Source organism: Haplochromis burtoni, unplaced genomic scaffold (genome assembly GCF_018398535.1).
Source record: "Haplochromis burtoni strain Fernald_Lab_line unplaced genomic scaffold, NCSU_Asbu1 Contig_62, whole genome shotgun sequence".
NCBI classification, from domain to species: Eukaryota; Metazoa; Chordata; class Actinopteri; order Cichliformes; family Cichlidae; genus Haplochromis; species Haplochromis burtoni.
The window spans coordinates 134178-162089 of NW_024582423.1; the positions used below are offsets into that span (position 1 = coordinate 134178).

At 40.5% G+C, this 27912-nt stretch overlaps 2 protein-coding genes across 4 annotated transcripts in view; one reads left to right on the forward strand and one right to left on the reverse strand.

Moving 5' to 3' along the window:
• Positions 1-18496, forward strand: hspb11 (heat shock protein family B (small) member 11). Its single transcript, XM_042221171.1, has 5 exons — positions 1-228; positions 2744-2850; positions 5057-5125; positions 5199-5242; positions 5336-18496. Exons 1-5 carry the CDS (start codon positions 137-139, stop codon positions 5426-5428), a joined length of 405 nt encoding a protein of 134 aa, XP_042077105.1. The 5' UTR covers positions 1-136; the 3' UTR covers positions 5429-18496.
• Positions 12256-27912, reverse strand: part of lzts1 (leucine zipper, putative tumor suppressor 1) — a 17738-nt gene continuing 2081 nt past the window's right edge. Inside the window, exons 1-11 of one of the 3 annotated variants that reach the window (XM_042221169.1) lie at positions 20330-22237; positions 18597-18943; positions 18365-18493; positions 16557-16622; positions 15864-15926; positions 15266-15425; positions 14769-15160; positions 14476-14649; positions 14221-14352; positions 13090-13284; positions 12256-12795 (exon numbers count right to left, since the gene is read on the reverse strand). In XM_042221169.1, coding sequence (XP_042077103.1) covers positions 12256-12795; positions 13090-13284; positions 14221-14352; positions 14476-14649; positions 14769-15160; positions 15266-15425; positions 15864-15926; positions 16557-16622; positions 18365-18493; positions 18597-18827 — 2082 coding nt within the window. In that variant the 5' untranslated portion in view covers positions 18828-18943; positions 20330-22237. Of the gene's footprint in view, positions 12796-13089; positions 13285-14220; positions 14353-14475; positions 14650-14768; positions 15161-15265; positions 15426-15863; positions 15927-16556; positions 16623-18364; positions 18494-18596; positions 18944-20329; positions 22238-27912 lie in introns of those variants that run through there. The other 2 variants (XM_042221170.1, XM_005922612.3) reach the window with 2 other exon arrangements.

Consider the following 27912-nt stretch of genomic DNA (forward strand, 5'->3'; position numbering starts at 1 on the left):
TATCTTGCGACGCAGTGGTTGGCTTGGCAACGGCAATTGACGACTTTCCCCCCTTAAGAATCTGTAAACAAAGCATTTGTTGTGTTCTGTTATAGAAAAACCAGAAAGCCTCGGAGACTATAACCTTTTCTGTGCGATGATTGAGTCGTCTTTAACTTCTTTAGGTGCGAAAGTTGTCCTCGTTGCATCCAGCGATGAAAATCACCCACCAGAAAACATTATCGACGGGTGAGTGCTGGTTTTTAAGCTGTGATTATCTCAGCAATTTTATCTTTGTCAATTTTCATATATTCATTTAAACAAAAGGAAACAAATTATGTGATTTTGCTACAAGCTGCTACTTAACGGCGCCTGAAGATGCAACTTAAAATTGCTTCTTTGCTAAGCTGTCTGTTGTGTTGTGTTCGTCCCTTCAAATTCAAATTCAAAGTAAACTTTATTGTCATCTCTGCTAAATACAGTTCAGTATATAGAGACGAGACGACGAGGCTCCAGTTCCATACAGTGCAAAAGAACAACAAGAAATATATAAAGAGTAAGAATAAAAAGAATAAATATATATACACTTTGAGGTAAAAGGGTTAATAACAGTCTAAAATTTACAATTGAGATTTAAGGTGACTTTGAAGTGGTTTAAAATGACCATGATTCCTGAGAGTAGGATTCTCCATAGAGCAGCATCTGTATTTACAAAGGCAGTGGTATGTGGAGTCCGGTAGAGTCAGTTAGTGGTTTGTGTGGGTGTATTGGGTGGGGGGAGCTGGTAGTGAGTTCAGGAGTCTGATAGCTTGTGGGAAAAAGCTGTCTCTCAGTCTGGAGGATCGGGCCCCAATGCTGCGATAGTGTCTGCCGGATGGGAGGAGGGAAAAGAGTCCATGTGAGGGGTGTGACGGGTCACGCACGATGCAGGAGGTCTTACTGATGCAGCGTTTGTGAAAGATGTCCAGTAGCAGAGGGAGAGATGTTCCAATGATCTTGGCAGCTGCTTTGACGATCCGATGTAGCTGGCTGAGGTCACCGACTTTGCAGTTTCCAAACCACACGGGGATGCAGCTGGTCAGAACACTCTCTATTATGTCTCTAGAGGGAGGTTGGCCCGCTTCAGGCGTCTCAGGAAGTGGAGGCGCTGCTGGGCCTTTTTGGTGATGGAGGTGGTGTTGGTGGTCCAGGTGAGGTTGTAAATGGTAAATGGCCTGTATTTATATAGCGCCTTACTAGTCCCTAAGGACCCCAAAGCGCTTTACATATCCAGTCATCCACCCATTCACACACACATTCACACACTGGTGATGGCAAGTTACATTGTAACCACAGCCACCCTGGGGCGCACTGACAGAGGCGAGGCTGCCGGACACTGGCGCCACCGGGCCCTCTGACCACCACCAGTAGGCAACAGGTGAAGTGTCTTGCCCAAGGACACAACGACCGAGACTGTCGGAGCCGGGGCTCGAACCAGCAACCTTCCGATTACAAAGCGAACTCCTAACTCTTGAGCCACGATCGCCCCATGTCTGAGATGTGAACTCCCAGGAAATTGGTGCTGTTAACAGACTCGACTGTGGAACCGTGGATGCTGAGTGGTGTGTGAGTAGAGCGAGTCTTCCTGAAGTCGACGATCATATCCTTGGTTTTGTCCATATTTAGTGACAGGTTGTTTTCACTGCACCAGAACGCCAGCTACTGAACCGCATCTCTCTACTCTGACTCGTCGTTGCTGCTGATGGGTCCAACCACGGTTGTGTCGTCAGCGAACTTGATGATGTGGTTAGAGCTGTGTAGGGCGGTGCAGTCGTGTGTCAGGAGGGTGAACAACAGAGGGCTGAGAACATAGCCCTGAGGAGCTCCTGTGCTCAGCCTGATTGTGCTGGAGATGTTGTCGCCGATTCGGATGGACTGAGGCCTCTCTGACAGGAAATCTAGTATCCAGTTGCTGAGAGAGGTGCTCAGTCCCAACTTGCTGAGTTTGTCAAACAGTTTTTGGGGGATAATGCTGAGCTATCTGAGTCTATGAACAGCATTCTGACATAGTTGTCTTTCTTGCCCAGGTGGGAGAGGTGAAGTGCAGTGGAAATAGCATCCTTGGTCGACCTGTTTGGCCAGTATGCAAACTGCAGCGGGTCCAGTGAGCAGGGGAGGTTGCTCTTCACGTGCACCACGACAAGTCTATCGAAGCACTTCAAAATGATGGGGTCAGGGCGATGGGACGGTAGTCGTTCAGGCAGATTACAGAGGATTTCTTTGGCACCGGGATGATGGTGGTGGACTTGAAGCACGCTGGGATGATCATCTGACTCAGTGATGAGTAGAAGATGTCTGTGAAGACATCGGCCAGCTGATCAGCGCAGCCTCTCAGCACGCGACCTGGGATGTTGTCTGGTCCAGCAGCTTTCCGTGGGTTGACCTTGGTGAGAGATCTCCTCACATCGGCTGCAGGCAGAGAGATGTTCTGGTCGGTGGTGGGGGGCGTGGCTTTCTTTGCTTGTGTGTTGTTCAGGGCATCAAACCGTGTGTAGTGACTTGAATGAGTCACATGATTGTGCAAATGACTGGAAAAGCGGTAGGACTATTGCTTTAGCTAACATTTTTAATATTTCAAGAAAGTCTGGCTACATGGCAGCAAAATATGAAGGTTTTTTTGTGCAATATTGTATATCTACACAACAAAAGTTGATATCAAAATGTGATCTAAAAAGGTTTCATCAATGGTAAAATGTCATGATTTTCTGTCTTTCTTATCACTCAGAAACACTAAAACGTTTTGGATGTCCACTGGGATGTTTCCTCAAGAGTTCATCATTCACTTCCCTGAACCTACAAACATTGGCACTGTGACAGTGGACAGCTACAATGGTATGGAGGCTGTGTGCACCTTAGGTCAAACATACATGTCCAGTTCTAAAAACGTTGGGTCCATGTGTAAAATTTGATGAACTGAATATAATAATTTGCAAATCTTATAAACCCATATTTTATTCACAATAGAACATAGAAAATTAAAGAATTTTAAGAAAAAATAATGGTTCATTTTTAATTCAGTCGTATCGGTACGTCCCAAAAAAATGTCAGGGCTGTGATTACACTGCGTAGTGTCCCCTCTTCTTTTAAGAACAGTCTGTAAATGTCTGGAAACTGAGTGACCAGTTGCTGGACTTTTCTTGTCTGACATTCTAGCTGTTCAGTAGTCATGGGTCTTTGTTGTTTTTTTTGGGTTTTTTTAGTTCATGATGAGCCAAGTGTTTGGAATTATTGAAAAGTTAGGACTGCAGGAAGGCCAGTTCAGCACCTAGACTTGTCTATTATAAAGTCAAGCTGTCGTAATAAGTGCAGTATACAGTTTAACATTGTCTTGTTGAAACATGCACGGTCTTCCCTGAAAAAGACGTCATCTAGACAAGAGCATGTGTTGCTCTAAAACCTCTATATACTTTTGATCACTGATGTTGCCTTTCTAGATGTACAAGATGTGAGTTAAATAGGCGCTACCATACCATCAGAGAGGTTTTGAACTGAGTGCTGATAACAAAGCAGTTGATCCCTGTCCTCTAGTCTTGGGACTATGCAGTCTTTATGTCTTCCAAAAAAAATTTCCAAATACTTTTAAATGAGCCTTGGCCCAGAGAAGGCGGCGGCATTTCTGGATTGTGTTCATGTATGGCATTTTCTTTGCGTGATAGAGCTTTAACCTAAGTTGAATGGATGGTACAGTGAATTGTGGTAACAGACAGTGATTTCTGGAGAGGTTCCTAAACTCATGCAGTGATTTCCATGGCATAATCATGCCTGTTTTTCAGTGCTGCCCGAGGGCCTAAAGATCAAGGGTATCCATGTATTTTTAGCCTGTATTTATTTGTCCCTTGCACACAGAGATTTCTTCAGATTTCCTGAATCTTTTAAACAGAGATATTCTTTTTATACCCAGTCATGTTACTGACCTGTTGCCAGTTAACCTGACTGGCTGCAAAATGTTCCCCTAGCTGTCTCTTTTTAGTATCACTTACTTTTCCAAGCTTTTGTTGGCTCCGTCCCCACTTTTTTTGAAATATATTTTTGCCATCAAATTCAAAATGACCTTATTTTTTTCTCAGTTTAAATATCTGTGTCCTTTTGTGAAAAAATGAGGGTTTATGAGATTTGCAAATCAGTGTATTCATCTTTTATTTACATTTTACACAGCATTCCACAATCCCAGCTTTGTTTAAAATTGGGATTATATTTTGTGTGGATTGTATGCACCCCTCTGAAGTAAACAGGCATTAAAATGATTTTATGTAGCACGGCTTGAAAACACTTTTTGTAGCCACGTAGTATTGCAGATTAGCTGCTCTTCAAGGGAATTATGAGCACCTTTCCCAAAGGTTTAGGTTATGCTTTTTAAAGTAATGTGTGGGATAACAAATTCTTAGTGGTGTTATTGTAGAAATTGACCTTTTCTTTTCAGCCAACTACAGGATATTTGCATTTATAATTTGCCGATATACGCATGAATCCATTCTTGTCATTGTTGTTTCCGCTCCTTTGGAGCCCCCAAAGTTTTAATCAGTACTGCACACTCAGGTGATGTGTTTTATCTCTCCACTGCTAATATTCAATACCAGGCAGTGGTATTGGTTGGGGGTTAGGGTTCTTTCTGATGACTCTTCCATGCAGACATAATCACCCCTTCATGAGACCTTCCAGCAGCTCATTTGCAGTCATGATGTTTCTGCAGTTTATTTGAAAAATTTCTTGGGCTTCCTGAGCTTTACGTGGCCTCAACAAGCCCCCCTTAAGTTCCTGTCACGATATGTCAATAAAACTGTAATTAAGTGGCTCAGAAAAAGGAAACTGATTAATCTGTCAAACACTGGACAGTAAATGACTGCTGGGTCATTTAAAGGAAGAGAAACGTCTCAAGGATGAGGTGTAACATTGTTCCATATTTAAAATGCTTATTGTTAAATATTGTTTTCTAGACATATCTATTTTCTTTAAAGTTTGTATCTATATCTCGTGTTGTTTCATGGTTTCTTTCCAATTTTTAATATCTTCTGCTGATTTCTTTCTAATTGTTTTGCAGTGAAGCACCTGAAAATAGAAAAAAACACCTCACAAAATGCTTCTCAATTTGAGCCTGTTGCAGAGAAAGGTAATAAGGACATCCAGTCAAAGCACCATTCACAGTGTTTTTAACTGGGATTAACAAACTCTTTGCCTTGCAGAGTTTGAAAGTACAGAGGGACATCTTCAGTCAAATGCTATAACAGTAGGTTCAAATGGAAATGTAAAGTAAATGTAGAATGAATAAGTTTAATGAGAATTAATAAAGCCATGACTTGTCTTTATTTTTCTCTTTCAGCTAAATGGATGCAGTGCCACCCACCTTCGTTTCATCATCACCGCGGGATATGATCACTTTGTCTCAGTTCACAGAGTCAGTGTAAAAAATTAACACACATAATTAAAATTATTGTGTGTATAACATTTACGAGGTGTGATCATAAAGTTATGCGGCGAACCCATAAAAATCAAAAACCATACTTTATTTAAATTTGGCCTGACTTGAATTTAATTTTGGTTACACATTTGGTTTAGCCTAGAATGTACTCAGTTGGGAACCTGGATAGCTGGAGACCCAAGAGCTGAGTAGTTATTCCTGTTATACTTCTTTAACAAGTCTGTGTGGTCACAAGAATAAAAAAAAACAAGGCAGACATTAAAACATCCAGACAGACCCTCTAACCATCTGATGACAAAATTTACGTCACTCGGACCCTAGCGGACTCGTGGATACAGAATGTATAAAGCAGAATTTATTTTTCAGCAGAGGTAGCGCGTTTGCAGTCTGGTGATGGCGAGCTCTGTTGTCAAGTATGTAGTACAGGCAGTCTGTAAGCCCCTCTTGCTTGTGTTGTTGTTGGTCAGTCAGCCAGCTGCGGAAAAGAGCAAAGTTCTAAAAACAGTGAAAAGTGTCCGCTGCACCGATTGTCTGTAGTTTTTGATCTTTGAAGTTTATTTCATGGTTTCTCCTGTTCCTGTTGAACTCCACCTTACCTATTCTAGCCCACCTCTGGTTATAGAACTTCACATTGACTGCTTGAGTGCTGGCTCAGATCCAGAAGTGCACAAAAAGATGACCTTGAAGTCATCGATACTGAAATTTGAAGTGAAATCAGGCATACTTTTTATTTTCATGGGAGTTGTGTAACGTTGTGAGCTCATCACATGTATAAAAATAATACGCCCATTTCTTTTTTTTCATAAACATATACAGTCAGGTCCATAAATATTTGGACAGAGATGACTTTATTCTGATTGTGATTGTGTACATTACCACAATGAATTTTAAATGAAAATACTCAGATGCAGTTGAAGTGCAGACTTTCAGCTTTAATTCATTGCTTAAAAATGTGAGCAACTAAAGTGTTTTTTTTTTAAAAAAACAAAACAAACTCAATCTCTTCGTTCCAGGGGCTCAAAAGTCGTTGGTCAAATTAAATAACTGAAAATAAAAGGTTCATTTCTAATACTTTGCTGACAATGACAGCTTGAAGTCTTAAACTCATGGACATCAGCAGATGCTGGGTTTCCTCCTTTTTAATACTGTGCCAGTCCTTTACTGCAGCAGCTTTCAGTTGCTGTTTGTTTGTGGGCCATTATCCACATCTCCATGTGGATAATGTGGATACCCTCAAATGAAGGTGGAGAGTCTCCACATTATGTCCGTGTCCATTACAGAACTATAACTGGAATATGTTTCTGTAAACGGGTAAAAAAACAACACTTGTATCAGTGGCCAAATATATATGGACCTAACTGCATGACTTTGTGGTATTTCATTTTTAATTAAACAATAATAAAAACAAAACCATACACACATGCATTATTTGACATAGCTGGGGAACTATGAATCTTCCTGGGATACGTTTGATAGAGAAAACATTTGAATGCATTTTTAAGCCTGCCTTATGATTAGGACATTTGTGTCAATTCATTTTCACAGTTTTTGCTTATTTAATGTTATGGATTCACTAATGGGCCTTATTTTAAATCCTCCATTCGACTGTTCCTGCCTATTTCACAAGCTGATAATAGGCAAAGCCTTGGAATAAAAGAGCCGGATGGTGATGAATGGTAGAATTACTTACAAAGGAAGTTTCTCTCTCTGTGTGAGAGATAGAATTAATTAAGTAATTTTGAGCAGCAGGGGCTTAAATTGGAATCCATACAGCCCGCCCACCACCCATCCCCATCCTCACGAACAGAATTTGACATTGCCACAGACATTTATAACCATGGGCAACCTTGCTGGGGGGTTGGGGGACCAGATGGTTTCCCAGCCAACGAGTGAGTGTCTAAAGACTCCAGGCCTGTTCACACAAAATATTCAAGCCACCTCTTCTACTTACTGTATATATCCTTTACACACACACAGTAACGCTTCCTCATAAACACTCATAAACCTATCTACCTCAGCTGCCATTTCAACATGTCGGTAGCAAAGGCTTCAGCAGTATGTGAGGACCCTTTGGGACTCCCTCCCCAATTACTTTTCTGACTGCACGAGGCTTGGGGATTTGCAGAGCCTGTGTTTGTTATAGCTTGGTCTGCATGCAGGGCCCTGAATAAACCAATAAAAATATGAAATAGTTGCCTGAATAACTGGCCTCCTGATAGTTTAGAGCAACTAATTGCTTAGGGGTATAGTTCGGATGGAGCACATTTGAGTATGTGAGTGTGTAATGAGGCCAAGGCAGAAACTGATACGGTGTTATTGACTCTTCTATTATTTACCAGTATGGAATATTTATTATATTTTTGAAAGTCAGGTTTGGACCGTGAAATGCAGTGCTTCAGAGTCATAGGAGTACATTTTTCCCTCCTCGGTAGTTCAGGTGTGAATTTTAATTCACATGTTTGCTTTAAAAATGTAACCAAAGAGCCTCGCTTTGCATGTTGAACAGGTCTGAAAAAGCTCCTCTGTGTTATTAATGAATTCAGGCCCTTTTGTGCTTGACTATCAGCCGATCAGAAGAAACACAGCAGGATATGAGTGCATTATTATCATGTCACTGCAGGGTAGGGCTAAATTATCACCCAGTCTACTGATGGCTGTCTAACTGCTGTTCAGTCATACTCAGACATCTGCTAGACCAGAACTCTGTATGTTCAGCTGAGTCTATAAAAAGAGATCGGATCCTCCCTGAAAACCCCTGTTCAGTAGATGATACAGCTGACAGAGGTCGATATTTGTAAAATTATTAAAAGCCCACAATAAATATGTATGCATGCAATATATTTTTCAGTTAATTATCAGTTAAAACACATTAAAATGGCTACGTTTCAAAATCACAGGAAAAACATTGCATTTTTTTATTGCAATTGTGTAAATATAGTTGATGTTTTGTATGTGGTTATTTTGAGGAAGAAATCCGCCACCCACCCCAGCTCTGTTATTTTCTTTCACCAGCGACTCTGAGTTTCTTGTTATCTCTTCAGTGTGGTCCTCCATTCACGTTGGTGACGAAGCCACGCGCACTGACAATGGGCCTTAATTTGATTTCAGTTCTGATTTGGTCTCATCAGCTCATTTATGACAGAAGCTGAGACACAACGAGCTGTTGTGAAAGGAAGGAAGTGGTATCAAAAGGCCGAAATTAGCTGATTAGATGGGAGAGGGAAACAATCTTCCTATTATTTAAGTCCAACAGGAATGGAGAATGATAGTGAAGAACTGACACTCATATTTATTTATGAGTTTAATTCTAGCAATTGCTCATCAAATCCACCCTCATGCAATTCAGTTGAGAAACATATTAAAAGATAGTTGTAGTAATGATTAAAAACAGGCATAATGGGAATTGGTGCTGCTTCTTTGGGAGATGGAGAAAGCTCTTTAATCTGTTTTCTGGCAAAATTAGTCTCACTAAACCGGTTTCCAAAGAAGCTGCCAGTGTGTGTATAACAAAGAAAGAAAGAAAAAATCCAGCTCACATCTGATGTAATGTGCTGTCGTGATGCAAACCAGAATGCAGTATTGGGCCTCTCTGCAACTCCTACTGACCTTGCAGTGGCTGTCCCTTACCCCTACACCAGCCTGGGGGTGTGAAAAAGCTTTTGTACACTATGCTGATCCACCTGTCTCCATGCTGTCAGGCTGAGAAAAAGAAGAGCTGTCAGATACAGGGCTAGCCACTGAAAGCACCTAGCGAGCATAGTACTCCTCAGACATCTCAACCATGAGATTATTGAGTGGCTCCTCAGTGCCTTTGCTACGTAGCAGGACTTCATAAATTACTGTCAAAAACCAGAATCATATTTAAAGCATGGATTTTCAGCCTAAACTATAGATGTGTTACATAATAAATATTGGGGCAGTGGGACTTCTGCTTCATATTTAAAGAGTTAATTTAACCCTTTAAACCCAAGAAAACCCACAGGTTTTTGTGACCTTATGAGACTTCTACATTATTAATGTATCAGATTAAAAGTTCCAGAGATGGTGGATCAATGCTTGTAAGCGCGGGAACAGGAAGAAAACCTCTATTTACTGGCCATGATCTTCAGACATGAATATGGACACAATTCTGTAATAGAAAATTACTACAAGGACAAAGAGCAATTCCAGAAACCATCATCAGTGAGCACAATTGTGGCTTCATCCAGAAATGCGAGTTTAAACTCTTCCATGGTGCCAGCCAGACAACATCTGTGAGACAGCGCTAAACCTTTCTGCATGTATTACAACAGCATGGCTCCATAGTAAAAGAATACAGGGGCTAAATTAGCCTGTCTACAAACCAGACAGTCAGCCACTAAAAACATTTGGTGCATTATGGAATAAAAGCCAATAAACCAGGCTCCCAAACTGTTGAGCAAGGAAATTCATTGATCTAAAGCCTAAATGGAAAAACCCTGTGCTTTCAACACTACATCAGTTTGCCTCCTCAGTTTCCAAATAGAAACAGCTTAGACAAAAGCACTGGAGTGCTGAACTTCTCTAGACATTACACAGCAAAAAAGCACGAGAAAACGCAGTCAGACTGAAGATTAAACAGTCTTTTACCTGCAAGATCCTAATGCTTCTACGTGAGAATCAGGCAGGTAGTATATGTCTGTTAAAGTCAAAGGAAGTACGCTTTTTCTCCTGCATGCTCTATCCAGCTGTCACCCTTGCCTAAACCAAGGGCGTGTCTTCATGTCTGCTACATTTGAAAAAGGGCAACTCAGAACAATGATCAGACCTGATTCTCCCAACGTTTTAGTTTAGTTCAGTTGAAAACATTGCCGTTCTGTTTTTATTTCAATTTCACAGCATTGGAAACACTGAAATATCTTTGTAGAAGCAAAAGTCAATTTTGAATAATCTTGATTTCAAAATAGAGCACAAGAATTTTGTCAAAATTACAAGTTGTGATGCACAAAAGGCAACCATTTGCAACATGTTTGATTTTCTTTGCTAATCAGCTATGTTCATACTAACCCAGGATGAGTTAGTAAAGATTTTTGTCCATGATATGCAAGTTGCTCTTTGGCTGATTGATTTATTTTTGAAAATGGGGTTTCGAGCATCTTCTTAAAACCATTATCATAGCTGCAATGTCCACCATCCTTTTGTTACTTTCCTTGTTTCACCAGTTTCTGTGCCTAGGCTTAGAGTAAGTAAGTAAGTACTTTGTATTGAGTGCCTACTGGTTACAGCCACCCAGCTTAGATTCCACTTAGTCTGTCTGCCTCCAAATCTTTCCTGACCTGCAGGTAGAATCATATATTCTGCCTCACTGTCTGTCTATGTTAGTGTTGAGCTTGGTGGAATAGTTAAACTTTTGCTTCACAAACTACTTTGCCCTTGTGGGAAGTGGAATAGCTCCAGAATATTAGAGCCAAATGGCTGGGACTGTAGCTAGGAAGGATTGTTTGCCTCCAGTGGGAGCATCGCCAGCGTACTTTTTCGCAAAGTTAGATGAACGGTTTAGATAGACATTACTGGAAAATCGCCCCTTTTTTAAACTTCTAAAATATTTGCTTTTATTGTAGATTATCCAGCTCCCTTCAATCTGTCTCCTTCTCACAGAGCACAAAATAGATGCCAACGTTTACACTTGGTGTCTGTTAGAGGTCTATATTGTACTTCATTAAGTTCTGGAAAAATATGGGTGGGGTGCGGGCTGAGATGCCACTGGAGATCATCCATTGGATCTTTAAGGTGTAGTAATTTGCCGTGCATGTGGCTGCCACATATGAGGTAATGTTGTAGGTCTCTTACCTGTTTCCTAACAGGAAACTCCCAAGGCCTAACAAAAAGCAGCTTTTAACTAAAGGAGCAGGAGCCCTCATCACTGCTTCCTTTGGCCCACAAAAATACCCTCAGCAAATGAGAAGACCGGATAAGCAGCGGCTGAAAATAATGAAGAACAGACACACATACACAGTCCTTCTTTTATCAGAGAGATGCACAGTGAACATTTTTAATCCCTGCTTGTGTTTGTAGAATTGGTTGTAGTAAACAAATTTGAACAATTACATTTAAAAATACATATGTGTTCAGTGGACTGATGTATACATGATAACAGGACTCTATGTGACTTCTTTTCAGCAAAGTTTATCAGTGTAAATTTGCTAATCGCGCAAGTGAACTTTAAAGAGCTAGATGTATTAGTGCCACTGTTGTCTGTTTGTATATAGACCTCTCATTATACTGCAGAAGACTCACAATGCATGGCAGCTTAACATGACTTCATTATGTATTTTGCGGATTTCTTTTGTTACACCGGTGTCTCTAGAAAATAGCCACGATTTATAATTGTGTATAGTTTTTGAAATGACTAATAAAAAATGCTTAAACTACATTCCATGCTCAATCCCATTACGAATACAACATGTGGGAGCGTAACAGTGAGATGGATTAATTAAGCAAATTAAAAGGAAGAAGCCCAGACTCACAGTAGATGATATCTTTGTCATTTGGTCATGCTGGGAGAGACAGATGTTAAGCAGCTACCATGCTTATTGTGCATTGCCATCAGACATTAATCATGAAGGAAATAAGTCAGCTGAACATTAAGTGATCCTGTTAGACAGAAAAACAAACAATCCCCCCCCGAATATTAAATAATTTAGTATTTACTTTTAAACAAGTGATAACACTGTCATCACCAAAAGCTATTCCGTCAAATAACTCTTTAAGCACACTAATTAGCAGTGAATGAACTCCAGTTGGGACGTTGCCTGAGACACAGAGACAGATAATTTTCTACGGCTGAAAAAAGCAGTCAGTTTTCAAATCTCTGTGGCAATAACATCGTCATAAGTTTGTAACCCTGAGCTGTAGGCGACATCCATGCTTAGCTCTGTCCGGCTCTCCAGTTCTGCTGTCAGCTCCTTCAGGATCCTTTCCAGGTCGTGGTTCTTCCTGTGCATCTGCAGGTAGTTGATCTGGAGCTGTTTCTGATACCTTATAACTCTGTCTTTCTCCTTGTTCCACGTCTGCCTCTCCTGTTCAAAGCTGCTGGCTAGCCTCTTTTGAGCATTCTTCTCCTCCCGTAGCTGCTGCTTAAGTCTGTCCACCTCTCTTTGGAGGGATTCTGTGGAGGTGTGCTCATTGTTCTCTCCCTCTCGCCCCTGGTCTGTGGATTCTGAACCTTGGCTTTCTGTCTGAGACGGGGAATGGGTTCTGACTTGCAAACTGTGCTGCAGCCTTTGCTCTTTGGCAGTGACTAGATCCTGTTTCATTCCTTGAATGTCTTTCTCCAGTTTGCCCACTTTCTCCCTCAGAAGATCTGCCTCATTCTTTTTGCGCTGGAGTTCATTTTGGCACACCTGAATTAAAAACGGAAAATGGTCAGAACCTAGGCAGCAATTATAAGACTGTTGTGAGGGATGTAACAGGCTCTAATTATACAAAGTGCCAAATAAGCTCACTTTTTAGGACTGTAATTAAGTGTGCTAAAACATGGAAATTGAAAACACTTTACTCAACATGCGGCAGTCAAATATAGCACATGATTGCAGGGATCCTTCCAAGCTATTGTCATATGAGCATTGTGTGAGCATTTTATGCACATGTCCGTGTCTCATCTCTGCAGTGGTGTAAACTGCAATCAGCAGACTAACCTCAATGTCTATGGTGCGGGAGTGAAGACTGTCCTCGTGGTTTTTGTTCTGTTTCTCCAGAATCTCCATTTTTGCTGTTTTTTCCTTCAGCAATGCCCTGAGGCCGACTATCTCATTCAGCTTGTGGCTGACATCCGCTTGACACTCTCTTAGCTGCTGCTTCAACAGTGAGATCTCTCCTGTCTTTTGGCACACCTACATTCAGACAAAAGACAATTATGAAGATGAAACTGAATTATCCTCTGTAAAGTAGGCAGTTAGGGAAACGTAAACAACTGCTTAGCCTCATGCTGTTTTAATATTGAATTGCCCCTTAATGTGTCTTTTTGCGGGTGTATTCGCCTCAAGATAGCATATACCCACAGCATTATGGATTCAACTGTAAATTTTGTTTTACAATTAGTCTTATAAAAATCTATAAAATTAGCACAGAAACTGTGAAAAAAAACATTAATACATTTCTCTGCCAGGAATGATTGTACGCATGAAAAGCAACACTTTCACGTGCCAAAGATTAACTGTAAAATAGATAGTTAATAAATAAGCTAATAAAATTCTGGACTCCTTGTAGCTATTTTTTTTCTTCATCTTAAATTGTTAAAGGCTTGTGTTCAAGAGCTGTGTTCTCTAAGCTTAGTTTATCAGAGCAGATTCTTGCTGCTGATAAATGTTAGTGAGGGGTCTGGCGAGACTAAATCAGATTAGTGCAGCAACCAAACAATGAGGTGAAAGGTGCTGAAAAGCTTCTTGGAGTTGGAGTTGAAGGGAGCTGCAGAGTTGGTGATAATTCCCTTGGCAGCCTCTTTGATTGTATATATAGATCATATATATAGAAAATCAATCAGCATTTCTCCCAAATTCTTAGGAGTTAAGTTTGCAGCTACTCACAATATAAACGTATCAATATGCACTACACTGAATGCAGTGCAAGTGGCTTTCAGTTCAATTCAAGTCAATTCTTATAAGTGATAATGAAAAAGCATAAAACATAGAAGATATTCAAATGTTTTCTCTGGTGATGGAAGGATAGCTGGTATCCCACTTCAGCTCTATATTGTATTACACTGTTTTTCATGCTACAAGCTTTCATGTCTAACTTACAGTATATCACATATATAACCCATGACTTACCTCCCACTGAGTTTCCTCGAGGGTCGGTGCTAGCTGTGTGCTCTCTGCCTCATAAGCCTTTAGTCTGAGCTCAATAAGCTCCTTCTCCCGAGTTAGCTTAGAGAAGTCTTCCTGAAGCCTTTCCTTCTCTGCCTGCACGAGAATTTATTTTTCCTTTCAATTATTCAAGTGGTCAAGTGTTACATGAAATATGGTTGGTAGGATAAAGATGACCCAGGAATACGTGGTTTTAAATAAAGGCAGACGAGGGCTGACCTGGAGCTGGCTGACTTGCAGCTGGAGTGCTTGCTGTGTTTTTGCAGCCATTTGGGACGCTTGGCGTAGCTTTGTGGAGCATCGCTGCTTCAGCCCTTCCATCTCTTCAGCACAGTACCTTTGTCTTTCCTCAAACAGCTGGCAGGTGTCTGTTTCCTTCTCCTCAAAACTCACCTGTTGCAAAGTGAAAGGCCTAATTACTAAGGAGTGTTCATTTTCATCGTGATTAAGAGCACATGCTGGTTTTTATTTTTTATTAACCTCTACTTTTTGTTCACGTGACAGTTCTGTACCTGCAGCTCCTGTAGTTCACTTTCTCTCTCCAGCAGCTTTTGTTCCAAGCGTTCAATCAGTGACTCATCTGTAGTTATGGGAGACCGAATCCCACCTGCAGTCTCAGAGAGAGCGCTTGGCTCATCTGCAGAGAGTGGGGAGCCGGCGTCCTCATTAGCCTTAGATACCAACCCACTGCTGTTTAAATCAGCACCGTAACTACAGTCAAGGTTAGCGCTATTCCCGTTGACCCATGGAGAGAAATTGGGTTGTACTCCCTCGCTGAGGCTATTTGCAGGAGCGGAGCTGCCATCGCTGTGACTGACAGGGCCTGTGGAAGCACTTAGGCTGCCGCTGGTGCTGTGGGTGGGAAGGCTAGACATGGAGTTGCGTCCAGAGTCGGACAGAGTGCCTGAGGGGAAAGAGATAACATCGGGTACGTTCGTTTAATTTTTCATTCAACCCAAGCAAAATGTATTTTAAAGCATCAATCCATGCGTGAAATATAGACGAAAACCTGAAGTGTCCCGCTTGTCTCTAATATTTGGATTGCTTGCTTTCTTCAGAGGACAAAGGATGTGGTCCAGGCTGTTGTGGCCTGTCTCTGTGGATGAAGTCCTTGTGGGATTTACGCACTTGAAGGCAGTGGAACGGACCGATGACTTCTCAGCAGAAGTCTAGAAGAGTGAAATGGCACACAGTCAGGGCTCTTCTTCCCTACTTTTGTATTTATATTCACTGGGTTCCTCTTAGTTAACATCACAGCCAAAAGCAAGTCCTTTTTCACAGAAGTATAAAGGGCTGAGGATGAGTCACATTCTTAAACTTAAAAATCATAATGACTGGCTTTACATAGATAAATATTGTCACATGCTGGAAGTCCGTACAAATGAAAGGGATAGATTTTTTTGTGTCTGTCTTTTCATATTAGAAATAGAACCACTGAAGCGTGCAGAATTGCTTCTCTACAAACTGCCGGTATTAAAAGACACACAGCAGTAGTTGCAAGTAAAATTCACCAGACTGTCAAAAAAGGGAAAACTCATTTCAAAGATGAACTTATACTCCACATGCCCCATCTGGGCTGTCCAAGAATGTCACAAGCAGTGCCATACCTTCGCTTCTTTCTGTCCTCTTTTCCTTCCTTCTGCATCCCATATCTCTCCTCCATGTGCTGTCTGAGGGAAGATGAATAGCCCTTTTCAGTGATATTAATAATATGAGCTATTGCTGAAGTGTAAGAGGTAAAGCTTGTGAACTCAGCATTCTTTCACACTGACTTCATGGCTGGGATGCCTTTCCTTATGTTTTTTTCTTTCTATCTCTCAAATTCTCTTTGGCCCTTGATCCCTCGCTTTATTTTTTATTTTTCCTTAGTCTGTGCTGTCTACTTAAATCCCACCCTTCCTCCTCCTCAAGGTAGCCAAGCCCCATTCATGAGGCCTAAAAACCTATAGAAGACGATGCTGTTTGCTTTGGTATTCTTGGCACAGAGAAGACTTTTCTGAAAAGATCAAGGCACCCTTAGGTCATTAATCTGGGAGGGAGTGATTAATAAGCTGGGAAGGTCCTACACAGGTTATGAGGAATAGCTGCTACTTATTAAACTACCTGCTGTGCATGTTTTATCCTCCACTTCGCTGTGAGGTTGTTAAAGTCTATTTCAGCTACTCAGCATGACTTCTTAATGGTTGTCAGGATAACCATAGCAACTGTTCCAGTTAAGGAAAGCACAGTGAAGCTACATTTTTTATAAGGGCATGAAAATACAGTACATCATGATCTCAATTAATATCTAAATGTATTACTTTAAACTTATTTGCCTGATGTTGTGGGTTGTCAAAGATGAACGCAGCAGCATCTAGGATTGGAAACTAAAGACATATGAAACTGTGTTAGAGTTTAATTCTTTTTTATGATGGCCAACAGCAAGGGGGTCTCTTTTTGAGAAACAAAAGCAGACTGGGCAAAAGTCAAATCCAGTCTTTGCTTGTGACGTTGCCTGCTTGGACTTGATAAACCATATACTGACATCACAATGGCTCCATGCATCTTCCACACAGGAGCCTATGACATATACAGTCATGTATAAAATTAAGTTTTTCACAGGACTCTATGCAGTCTACGTAAACCCTTACTGCTTCTGTAGGAATTATGAGAGTAATTAGCAGTCAGGTGATGCTAATGAAATATACTCTGTTAATTTACCATCAGCTCAAGTGTGGGTACCTCTATAAAAGCAGAATTTTTAGTGTAAATGCTCCAGAACAGCAAGTATCAGCAATGATCTCAGTAAAACTATTTTTGTTGCCCATCTTTATGGTTATATGGTCTATGGATATAAGGCCACAATCTGAAGTCTGTCATTATACAGTGAGAAAGATTATTTACAAGTGCAAAACATTCAGGACAACTGTTGGTCGTAACAGGAGCGGAGGAGGAGGAACAGGAGAGGATCTTCCACCTCCAGGTCAAAATGTTTGGCCATAATGCACAGCATTATGTTTGTTGAAAACAGAACACAACATTTCAGCCCAAACACCTCATAAGATCTGTTAAACACAGTGGTGGAGGGCTCATTATTAGGGCTTCTTTCTTTTGTTCTTTTTCTTCAGTAATTGAGGGCATGCAACAGGAAAATGACCCCAAGCACGGCAGCAACTTTTCAACAGAATGGCTGAAAAAGAAAAGAAGTCCAGACCTCAACCTAATTGAAATGCTGTGACGGGACCTTAAGAGAACTGTGCATAAACGAATGAGCTGAAGCAATGTTGAAAAGCAGAGTGGACCAGAAATCCTCCACAACAAGTGGAAAATGATTACTTCAAGTTGTTGCTGTTAAAGGTCTTTCTACAAGCTACTGAGTCGCAGTTTACCCCGTTTTTCCATGGACTGCATAGAGTCCTGTGAAAACTTCCTTTTTCACCTGACTGTGAAAAAGAACTCAGCTAGCAACCAGTTAGCGTCATGCTGGAGGGAGCTGCCAGCCTGACTGTGTCTGATGTATAAACTGTATAAAAGAATGAGATAGCTGCTGTAATTTCAATTAAGTGGATTGTGGGCAGTGGCTGTGAAGCCTGTGGGCACCATCGTCTTGGATATATTGATCACCTTGGATTAGAGGATGGAGCCGAAGAGGAAAGATGGTCGAATCTGACTGAAAATCAATCATTACAGTAGCCAAGCTCTGCTTTATTCTTTATAATAAACAATGCAAGACCTATAACATGAAGCTAGTCAAGGAAACCATACATCTATTAGAAAAAGGTTAACAGAGGTAATAAATTACCGTAAGCTAAATTCTACATCAGGTTCTTTTTGCCACCTGCTGGCCATATGAAAAATGCAAGCCCAAGGGACATCTTTCCCTAAATTAGCCCCACCTTTCATAAACATGGGCTATACCTGCTACTTTATTTACAGTTTTTTTGTTGTTTTTGTAGCCTTGAGCACTAACTTGTAGGCGTCTGATTGCCTAGCAACAGCTGTAATGAGAAACAGCTGGAATAAATCGGTTAATTTTTTTGTGCTTAACCTTTTAAATCTTGTCTTATATTCTAAGAATAACACGATTAAGCATGGAGGAAGAAAACAACAACAACAACACCAGGCTCACCTTCTCAGTCACATTTCCAGACATGAGCAGCAGTTTTGGTTGCATCTGCCCATCAGATTTCCCATTTCTGTTTACCTGTCCCTCCGCTGATCTCTCTCTGTGGTGCGTTGACCTTGGTTTATTGCTTACCTTGTGTGAAACAAAATAAATCTGTTACCCCAAAGCACCGTTGCATGTTGTAATTTTTTCATTCTCACATGCCATCAAAACCCCCCAAAACATGTCATCTCACCTTAATATAAAAAAAATCTTCGCTTCTTCCAGACCTTGAGTGGGAGAGGCCTTTGGAGGGATGAGTGGAGGATGAGGAGCCCTGAGTGAAGCCGCACTTCAGTAACCCGTCAAGGTTGCAACCTCCACTCTTTCTGTGGCTGCTTGTTCCCTCCTTTAACCTGTGCTGAGATGCCTTGCAGTGTTTGCTGCCGAGGCTGTTGTCATTGAGGACACTGCTGACGCTACCCATGGTCCTGTAGGCAAGCCCACGGGCGAGATGCAGCTAAAGTCTAAATGGTGAGGTTACACTGAAGTAAGGGAAAGGTACATCTCGTGACCCCACGGAGGTTCTGTCAGTGGCTTCATCTGTGAAACAAGAAAAGGATAAACATAAAGGATGCACAGTATCATTAAACAGAAGATTTTTGTTCCATGGAAAGGATACAGCCTTATTTTAGTTTACTCAACTCATAGTTTACTTTTGATGCGTATCACTGTTGTTTAATTGTTGTTCAGTCTATTGTGCAGTGTTGAAGCAGGTGTTTAAATTTGCAAAGCAAACAAAGTGAAAAAAAAAGTGTCTATCTTGGCACTCTGCCTGGCTGTGTATGTTTAGATTTATGACTCAGCTGTTAAATTTGACAAATAACCCTTTGGGTGCCCTTCCTCTAAACAAACTGGCAATTAGACTACTTACTGCCTTCTCAACAATTGGCTGGGGCTGCCATCTGAATATCATTTTCTATTTGCTATTGTTTTGGAACATATTACAGATAGACCGGCAGAAATTATGAAATAAAGATTAAGTGCACAGAACCTGTGTGAATTTATGTAGTTAATATTTTTAATTACAGTCTACAAGGACATTTATTTGCACAGTCACACGTTATGAGTGTGACTGTGCAGTTCTTCTTTCAAAGATAACCAGACCCCAGATGTTACTATCATGCTCTCTAACCCACAAGGGAAAAGTCCCCTCGGCAGCAGATAAAGGGCTCCTAGAACCACATGGTCCTGAGCTTTTAAGCATTTAATAATGGCCACAGCAACAAAGCCTGTGACTAACGACCTCCTATAAGTTATATATATCTAAGCTATTGCATTTGGCTTGAGTTTAATTCATAATTTATGGTTGCCCTCCAGTGTTTGTAAGGAAACTAACTCTCATTGTACTGTTTCTGAGATGCCTCATAGGAAGTGCTGATCAAGGCTGGGACTTTTTATTCAACCCTAAAACAAAAGTAAGGGAATTAAGACATTTAAAAAAATGTTTTTAAAATCAACAAGACACCAACTGACACAGAGTGGCATTCATACAGAAGAATAAAAGTATTGTTGGGCTTTTAGCAGAAAAGAAATATTTTTTGATCAGTCTAGATGAATACAAGAAAGGAAAGCACACCCAGAAATACACAAAGACCACTAATAATAAGAGACATCTTCAGCACTGCTTCAGTTTTGATTCTCAGTTTTGTTCAGGATAAAATTCTAAGTATATTCTACAAACTAAACATGTACTGAAAATGTTGAATAATGGCTAGTGATGGTAAATTCGTACTCGCAAGAGTCTAAAGCGAGGCAGTCCTGTGCACCACTGTAGTAAAGAGTCTCTGACATGCCTGTGTCTGCTGCTGTTTTATTGTCCCTGAGTGACTGCTGCTAAATCTAAACTCTAGCCTTCACCATCACTCTCAGATATTAGCATCTACCGCTGACATGGGACTGATGTAATGAACAATAGATTTTACTTACTGCCAGGTCAAACTAAACATCCATCTCTAGCAAGGCCGCTGCAGAGTCATCTATCCAGTCCCGAAGAAAACAAAAAAGCAGACATGTGTACATCTCTGTGCGCGCGGGTGTGTGCATGTGTGTGTGTGTATGAACGAACAAGCAGCAAATGCAAACACTATCACCACGGCCAGGGTCTGCTAACTGTTTGTGAAGGGGGTGGATCTTCCTGCTTTTCTTTTCAGCCTGTAACCGGCTTTGCATCATAACTGACATGTAAATTCAAGTGTGTGTATGTGTGTTGTTGGACCTCCCACTCCTCTCAGGGGATCCAGTGTACAACATGTGCTCCATAGAACTGGCGTGTGCCGCTCAAGTGATTAACTCTCAGCCTTCACAAAAGATCTTTTACACTCCCCCCCTTCACAGTGCACCTCCCTCCACTCTGCACAATCACCCGCAGACACCCCGTTTGTGCATCCACTAACTGGGTTATGCCCATTCATCCTTCCCTCTCTCCTTTTTTTTCATCAGTCCCTCCCTCATCCATCCGTCCCACTTGGTGCCCTGCACCCACCCTGAATAAACAACAGTTCATCTTAAGGAGAAAAAAAGGCGCTCGCCCTCTGTCTTTTGGCTCTTTGTCTGTTGAAGTGTGCCTTCTTTGTGTGGACTCTTCTGTGCCAGTTGATGTATTCTCTCCAAACAGCCCAGGACCATATTTGACTGTTAAATAAATGACTAGTCCTCAAAATAAGAGCGCTGGAGAGCATCGGTTTTAGAGCGATTTACCACCATTCTGCCTTTATGCTGTTTGTTCAGGCATACACCCACAGACCCACTCTTTCACACACAACTTTGCGTGTCAACACAAATTGCACACACTCTCACAGTGTCATTGCTGGAGTCCAGCTCTCTCTAAGGCAGTAAAGCATTCAGCATCCCACAGAGCCCAGACTGTTGACAAAAACCCTTGTGGATGAAATACAATCAAGCCCGGCAACAGGAAAATATACTAGGCACTGTGATCCACATAACAAAAAACAACAACAAGGGAGAAGATATGGCCTTTCTCTGCAACTGACAAAACAAGTTTAAATCTTACAACCCATTTTTGTCACAAGTAAACATATACTTTGTGTTAATGTGAGGAAGCAGAGTGCTTTGCCATGCATCTAGACAGAACACAGCAGATTTACTGATACTGATAATGTGAAACAAAAATCAATGTGACAAAAATCACTTGTTTAAAATTGAACTAATAGCATGCTGCGCAAAGAAGCAAAGCTCTATACTATGGGCTCTGGATGTGCAGACAGAATTGCAGAAAAGTGAGTCATATTGCATCATACTGTCTGAAACCTTTCACCATAAAGTGTTTTCACAGTCTTTTTGCTCTTTATGTAATAATATACAATATTTCTGTTGATGTGCCATAATTTATTTCAGCGAGGCTATTCACTCATGCTTTCAGCTGGCTGCCATTGTTCCTCAGTTAGTCGTGTTCAGACCCTGAAGCCTGCTTTCTGAACAATGATCCTGACATTTTACTTTTGTTACTACTGACATGGTACTCAGAACTGATCAATTTCACGTCTGTTTGACGCAAATATAGCAATTTGAAAATCTTTTCATTGCCCCTTCATTTGAAAAATTTAATAAGCAATGTAAACAGTTGATTCCACAGCCTTTGAGGGGAAAGCGTGATTTAAGACCTCTGGTGTGTTGGGACTGGGGAGAGTGAGTGTGTGTGGATGCATGCAGATATCTAATCACATATCTGACTGCCTGCATGTTTTTCAGTGTCTGCACAAAAGAGTGTTCTGCACTCGCTTATTGTGTGTGTCTCTGTGTGCAGGCAGGGGATGATGTGTGTGTGTGTGTGAGCGTGGGCGCTGTGTCATCTAACCCCAGCTGACCTGCTTGACACAAAGCCCTACCCCGCACAGGACCAGCTGACACTACACACCCCTATTCCCCACCCCCCACTCCTCCACCCGAAAACACACTCACACATACATACACACACACACACATTCACAGAGCATAGCCAATCCATTAGCCCAGCCAATGGCAGGCAGCAGTAAGTGTGTTATAAACATCCAGGATTTATACCTGTCTCACAATGACCATGAAACTCTCCTCTGTTCTCACTGTACCTCTACACTGCCACTGTGCCAGATGGCATCTTTTTAATTCTCACTCTTTTTATGGTAATTTCTAACAGATGCATGGCTAATCTCTCCGGTTCACTATATGTTTTTTAGGTCATTCTTGGGCAGCTTATTTCTTTGTTCTCTTGTGCATTCAACATCATCAATCTCATTTGTTTTCCTTACATTTCAGAGGCCAGCGTACTTAAAGTAAATTTTAAGCTACTAGTTCTAACTACTGTTTTGCTTTGCGTAAGGCTAAAATTCATTTAGGTTTTTGTTGTTTGAGGCTTTTAATGTAAGTTAAGCTAACTTTAATTAACTTGAACATTTGAACAAAACAAGTATTATCTTACCTAAATTACAGGTGGGTTTTTTTTAATGATTGAATTAAACATGAAGTGGTCAAAGGGTGAGATATTTTGATATTTGGTCATTTGTATGACTATCAATTCAAAAATACTTCCCAGAATGCAATGCTAAACAATATCTTAAACCCCTCATCTGAACAAAGGCTACAGTTTGAAATACAGCATTTCTATTCTATTCATGTTACATCACTACTTTTTTGGAGACATGTAAGGACACCATACAGAGTATCAAGAACAACAGAAGATTTATACAACAATTTACACAGAATATAAATTATTACTAAATAATGTACAAAATCTGCAGTTGTTGTTCTCTACCAGTAAAGATACCGATATTACGTATCGGTATAGGTCCGATACTGACCTAAATTACTGGATCGGATATCGGAGAGAAATATGTAGTCCGATCTGAAGTATCACAAAATCACCTCACAAAACTCACAAAACTTGGCGTAACCCAGCTTGGCGCATCGGAGCAGTATGTGTCACGTGATAGAGCAGCTGTTGGCGGTCTGTTGGAGCATTTGGAGCCTCGCTACATGCTTCCTAACCACAGCATTTCATCTCGGTGAAAACTATCCCAGATAAGTAAAGCAAGTGTGTAAGTTCATCCTTGAATGTTTGCATAGTATTTCCACGTTAAGCTTAACAACTGATATGTTGAGCCACAGCTGGACTGACCATAGGAGTTCCATATTGAGGTGAAAAGGAAGCGATTTGTCCCGTACTTCAGCTAGAATTAAAAAATAGACACAAAGCTGGAGTTATTCCGTCTTTGCTGCTCAGTTGCATTCTTTCATTCACTCCCCCTCCCTCTCCTGTTATTACTTCAAACATGAAACTGATCAATGATCAGCTGATCAGCTTTTCTGCCACAAGTTTCGTCTTTCTTGTTTGTTTATCGCCCACTTTGCGCTAGAAAGAGGACACCAGCGGATAAACAACAGCAGCGCGTTAAAGGGTGAAAAGCTGTTGTTAATATTTATTTAATATTACTTTCTAGTATCAGCTGATGTTTGCTGGTCATGATATCCGTTTAGATATGTGGTGAGCAGTGTTGGTCAAGTTACTTGAAAAAAGTAATCAGTAACTAATTACTGATTACTTCCCCCAAAAAGTAATCCCGTTACTTTACTGATTACTTATTTTCAAAAGTAATTAATTACTTAGTTACTTTTTAAAAACACGATTTACAACCTGAATAGGTGATAAAGCGATAGATCTTTCAGCCCAATTCTACTTTTTCTGCATAATCCATCATACAAAATGTAATCAAATGGAAAAGTCTCTTTTTTTAACTTGTTTTATCAGTTTTAATCTTTTAACTTTATGCATCAAGCAAAAATTTAATTATATGCAACATTCTCTGACTTGAATAAATTAGTTTAACATTTAAACCTATTTTCTACACATTCCAGCACATAAAATAAAATATTTTTTGTGTTTACACTCAGTCTTTCAAATAGATGCAAGTAAAACACAGCAGAAAATAAATAAAGTCAAAGACTCAGCGGTCCTGTTGCTCTATTTTCACCTGTAAAGCAGGACTGCGGTAGGCGGAGGTTTACCCTGGTGCAGGTGTGCCGCGGTCAGTATGAAGAATCCGCGAGTTTCTCTGTGAATTTCCCATTACGTCATAGCGCACTCGGTGCTTGCTTGGAAGTTTAGGGTTTTTTTCGCTGTAAAAAGAAGTTTTCTTCCCACGCACGATGGAGCTAATGTTTTTGTCACTTTTTATGGAATCAAACTCAAAGTAAGGTCAGTACTTCCACGCTTTAAACGCTGCACGCTCATACTCTCTCCCACAATCGATATGTGATCCATTGTTGATCTGCACACAGCTGTTGTCACTAACGGCGCACTCGCTTACGTCACTGTCGTGAGACATTCTCGCAAAAAAATCACGGTTTTAGTAACGCAGCGTTCCTACGGGAAAGTAACGGTAATCTAATTACCGTTTTTGCAATAGTAATCCCTTACTTTACTCGTTACTTGAAAAAAGTAATCAGATTACAGTAACGCGTTACAAGTAACAAGTAACGCGTTACTGCCCATCTCTGGTGGTGAGAGGGAAACATGAAGATGAAACCAGGAGATGTCCTTACTGAATCATCAGAGCTGAGCAGGTGATGGAGAAACAGGTTTACCTTTAGGTGACATGAATGAGTTGAAGGGAAGTTGTGAGACAAATAACACCAGGATCCTTTTCTACGTAGCTGACGGCTGGTAACTGTGCAGGGGCGGCTCTAGCAAAGTTTTACCAGGGTAGGGCATTAACAGGAAAAGGGGGACACAAAGAAATATTTTTCTTTATTATGTCATTTAAAAACTTTGAATAAATAATTATCTGAATCTTACAACAAAAGTGGTCACCTGATTAAATGTATAGAAATCCATTATTGTATATAGCAACTAATAAGTCTAATATACACCCTAGTAAGCTATAGTACTTTTTCCTTTGGGAAGGTACCATCTGTGCAGTCTGCAATTCTGTTGAAGAAAGATGTTGAATCTATTTATATATTGTAGAAAAATAATTGATTTCTGTGCATTTGTTTTACACTTGCATTAAATTAAAGTTGATTACATCAATTAAGGGCGGGGGTGGTTCCCTAATTTTTGCTGGGAGTTGGCAACCCTATTAGTTAGGTTGCTTAATATTTCCACTAAGTACTCTTTAAAATACCAGAATAGGGAGGATGGTGTAGGTTTAAATTTATTAAATTGATCAGTGTTGCTGAACTATAAAATGTTTTGGGTGGAGTGTATTTTTTGCATACAGGTATAGCAGAATAGCTTCAGTGTCTTGTTTTTTTAAACTTGAGTATGAACTTATACAAAATACAGCAAGATATTTATAAAAATAAGTTTTATTGATTACAAAATACACTGTATCGGATTCATATCGGTATCGGCAGATATCCAAATTTATGATATTGGAATCGGTATCGGACATTAAAAAGTGGTATCGTGCCAGTTATTATGCTCAAATTTGTATTCATATAATTTTTAATCTTAACTTTTGATTAAAAAAATGGAGATGCATGCAAACGCATACTATTTTAGCAAAAACTCATTTGTTACACAGCATGCATGCCTGCTTATCAGTGTATATTAAACCAGACTGTGATTTTACAGTCAGTATATGTCACTGAGCTTACTGTAAGTTTCCCCATGAGGAGCTGTAAAATGATAAATGAATTATGCTAAAGGCATTAGTGTGTCCCAACTTTTACCTGTAAAATGTGGATTGCACTTTTATTGCTTCCAGCCACGTCAGTCTAAATGAATCTTTATAGCCTACGGTTCGATCCTCTGAATGCAAAATGATGAATGCGCTGCTCACAGTGTGATGTAACGCATTAGATAACTGGAATCAATCTTTGGCTCACACTAAGTAAATAATGGTTCACAGACAATGAAATGGACATTCCTATTATCCCAACATGACAGTGAAAATTAAAATCACCAATTACGGTGCGAAGAGAAGAAGACACAGTTTACATATGACAGCTGAGTATTTCACAGAGACTAATCGGTGCATAGGTTGAATTATTGAAAAGTAATACTCTTTCTCTGTCATTCTCTGAAGGCTGTCAAGGCCTCAGTCTCTCGTCTCTCTCTCTCTCTCTCTTTCTCTCTCTCTCTCTCTCTCTCTCTCTCTCTCTCTCTCTCTCTCACACACACACACACACACGCACTTTCTCTATCTTGTGTCTTTCTCACAAGACTGAGTTGTGGGGATGAGTAATGTGGCCTCCAGCAGAACATCAACTGGGAATGAAGTGTGGAACAGAGACGGTCATCTATCTTTCACTTTCACTGCTAACACATCTATCTACTGACCAAGCACACAGGCACACACACACACACACACACGCACACGCACACACACACACACACACACACACACACACGATGACATCCAATAGCAGCTAATTGGGTAATCCTTTTAGTGCATTGTAAAGGAGATCGAGCATGAATAGGGCTTCAATGCTGAAGTGCAGAATACCAGACACTCATTACTGCCCTGAAGTAGGGAGATGGAATACCAGGCACAGAGAGAGGCACAAGCAGAAAGAGAAAGACACTGACTTGGAAGGACTGTGTGTGCGTGAGAGAAGGGTATTTATTCTGTGCAGCTAACATTGCATTATCCATTGACAACTACTGTATTGCCCAGGATACAGCCCATGTATCCTCTGTTTGAGATATAAGGGTCAGGATACAGAAAGAGGTTTAATTATGAATAATAAAAGTAAACAATTTTTGCACATTAATGTCATCTCAGTGTCTCCTTTTGAGACCAGGCAACTTTGACTAGAGCTCAGCTTTTAGTGAGACCCCCCAGCCCGAAATTAGATTGCATTCAGATGCTATTACGTGCATCCAAATGAGACATTAGGTCAACCAAACCATCAACCTCCATGGGTTTTAATAGATAAGGAGGTTGTCTGCACTATTCATTGGCTCTGTGTGGCTGGCCAACTACTGCTCTTGTAGTGCGTGCATTTGCATAACCTTGGCAGTTGGAGTGTAGGGGAAAATGTATTTTTAATGGAGTCTAAATGGGAACCTTTAGTGCCGCGACAAGCATGGAAACTAATGCTCATGAATTCAAGAAGTCCTAAAATTAAATATCTCAAATGTCCTTTTATATTTCCTTATTGAGCTGCATCCGCCCATACTCGATTGGTTATTACCTTACAATGCGTTTCTGCACCTTTTTGTTGTAATACCTCAAACATGCGCAGTGCCATGGAACCAGTCCAAAAAAGGTTTTAAAGACTTGCATGCATCTTCTGTTAGATAGCTCTTATCAAAGTCCAGCTCAGCTGTCATAAAATATTAACTTCTCTGGCTTTTATTCCTCTCTAAAAACAGCAACTGAAAATGTAACAAATGGAAGCGTTTTTTTTAGACGTTCTGAATTATTGCTCACCCATTACTCGCACATATACTTTTTCCATTACTTGTCACCCTGTCCCATTCGTGTGTGATATGACAGCCTTTTTATTATAAAACTCAAATTTGATCGATTGCCATAAAAGCTTTGTTGCGATGCTGTTTGTACATTAAC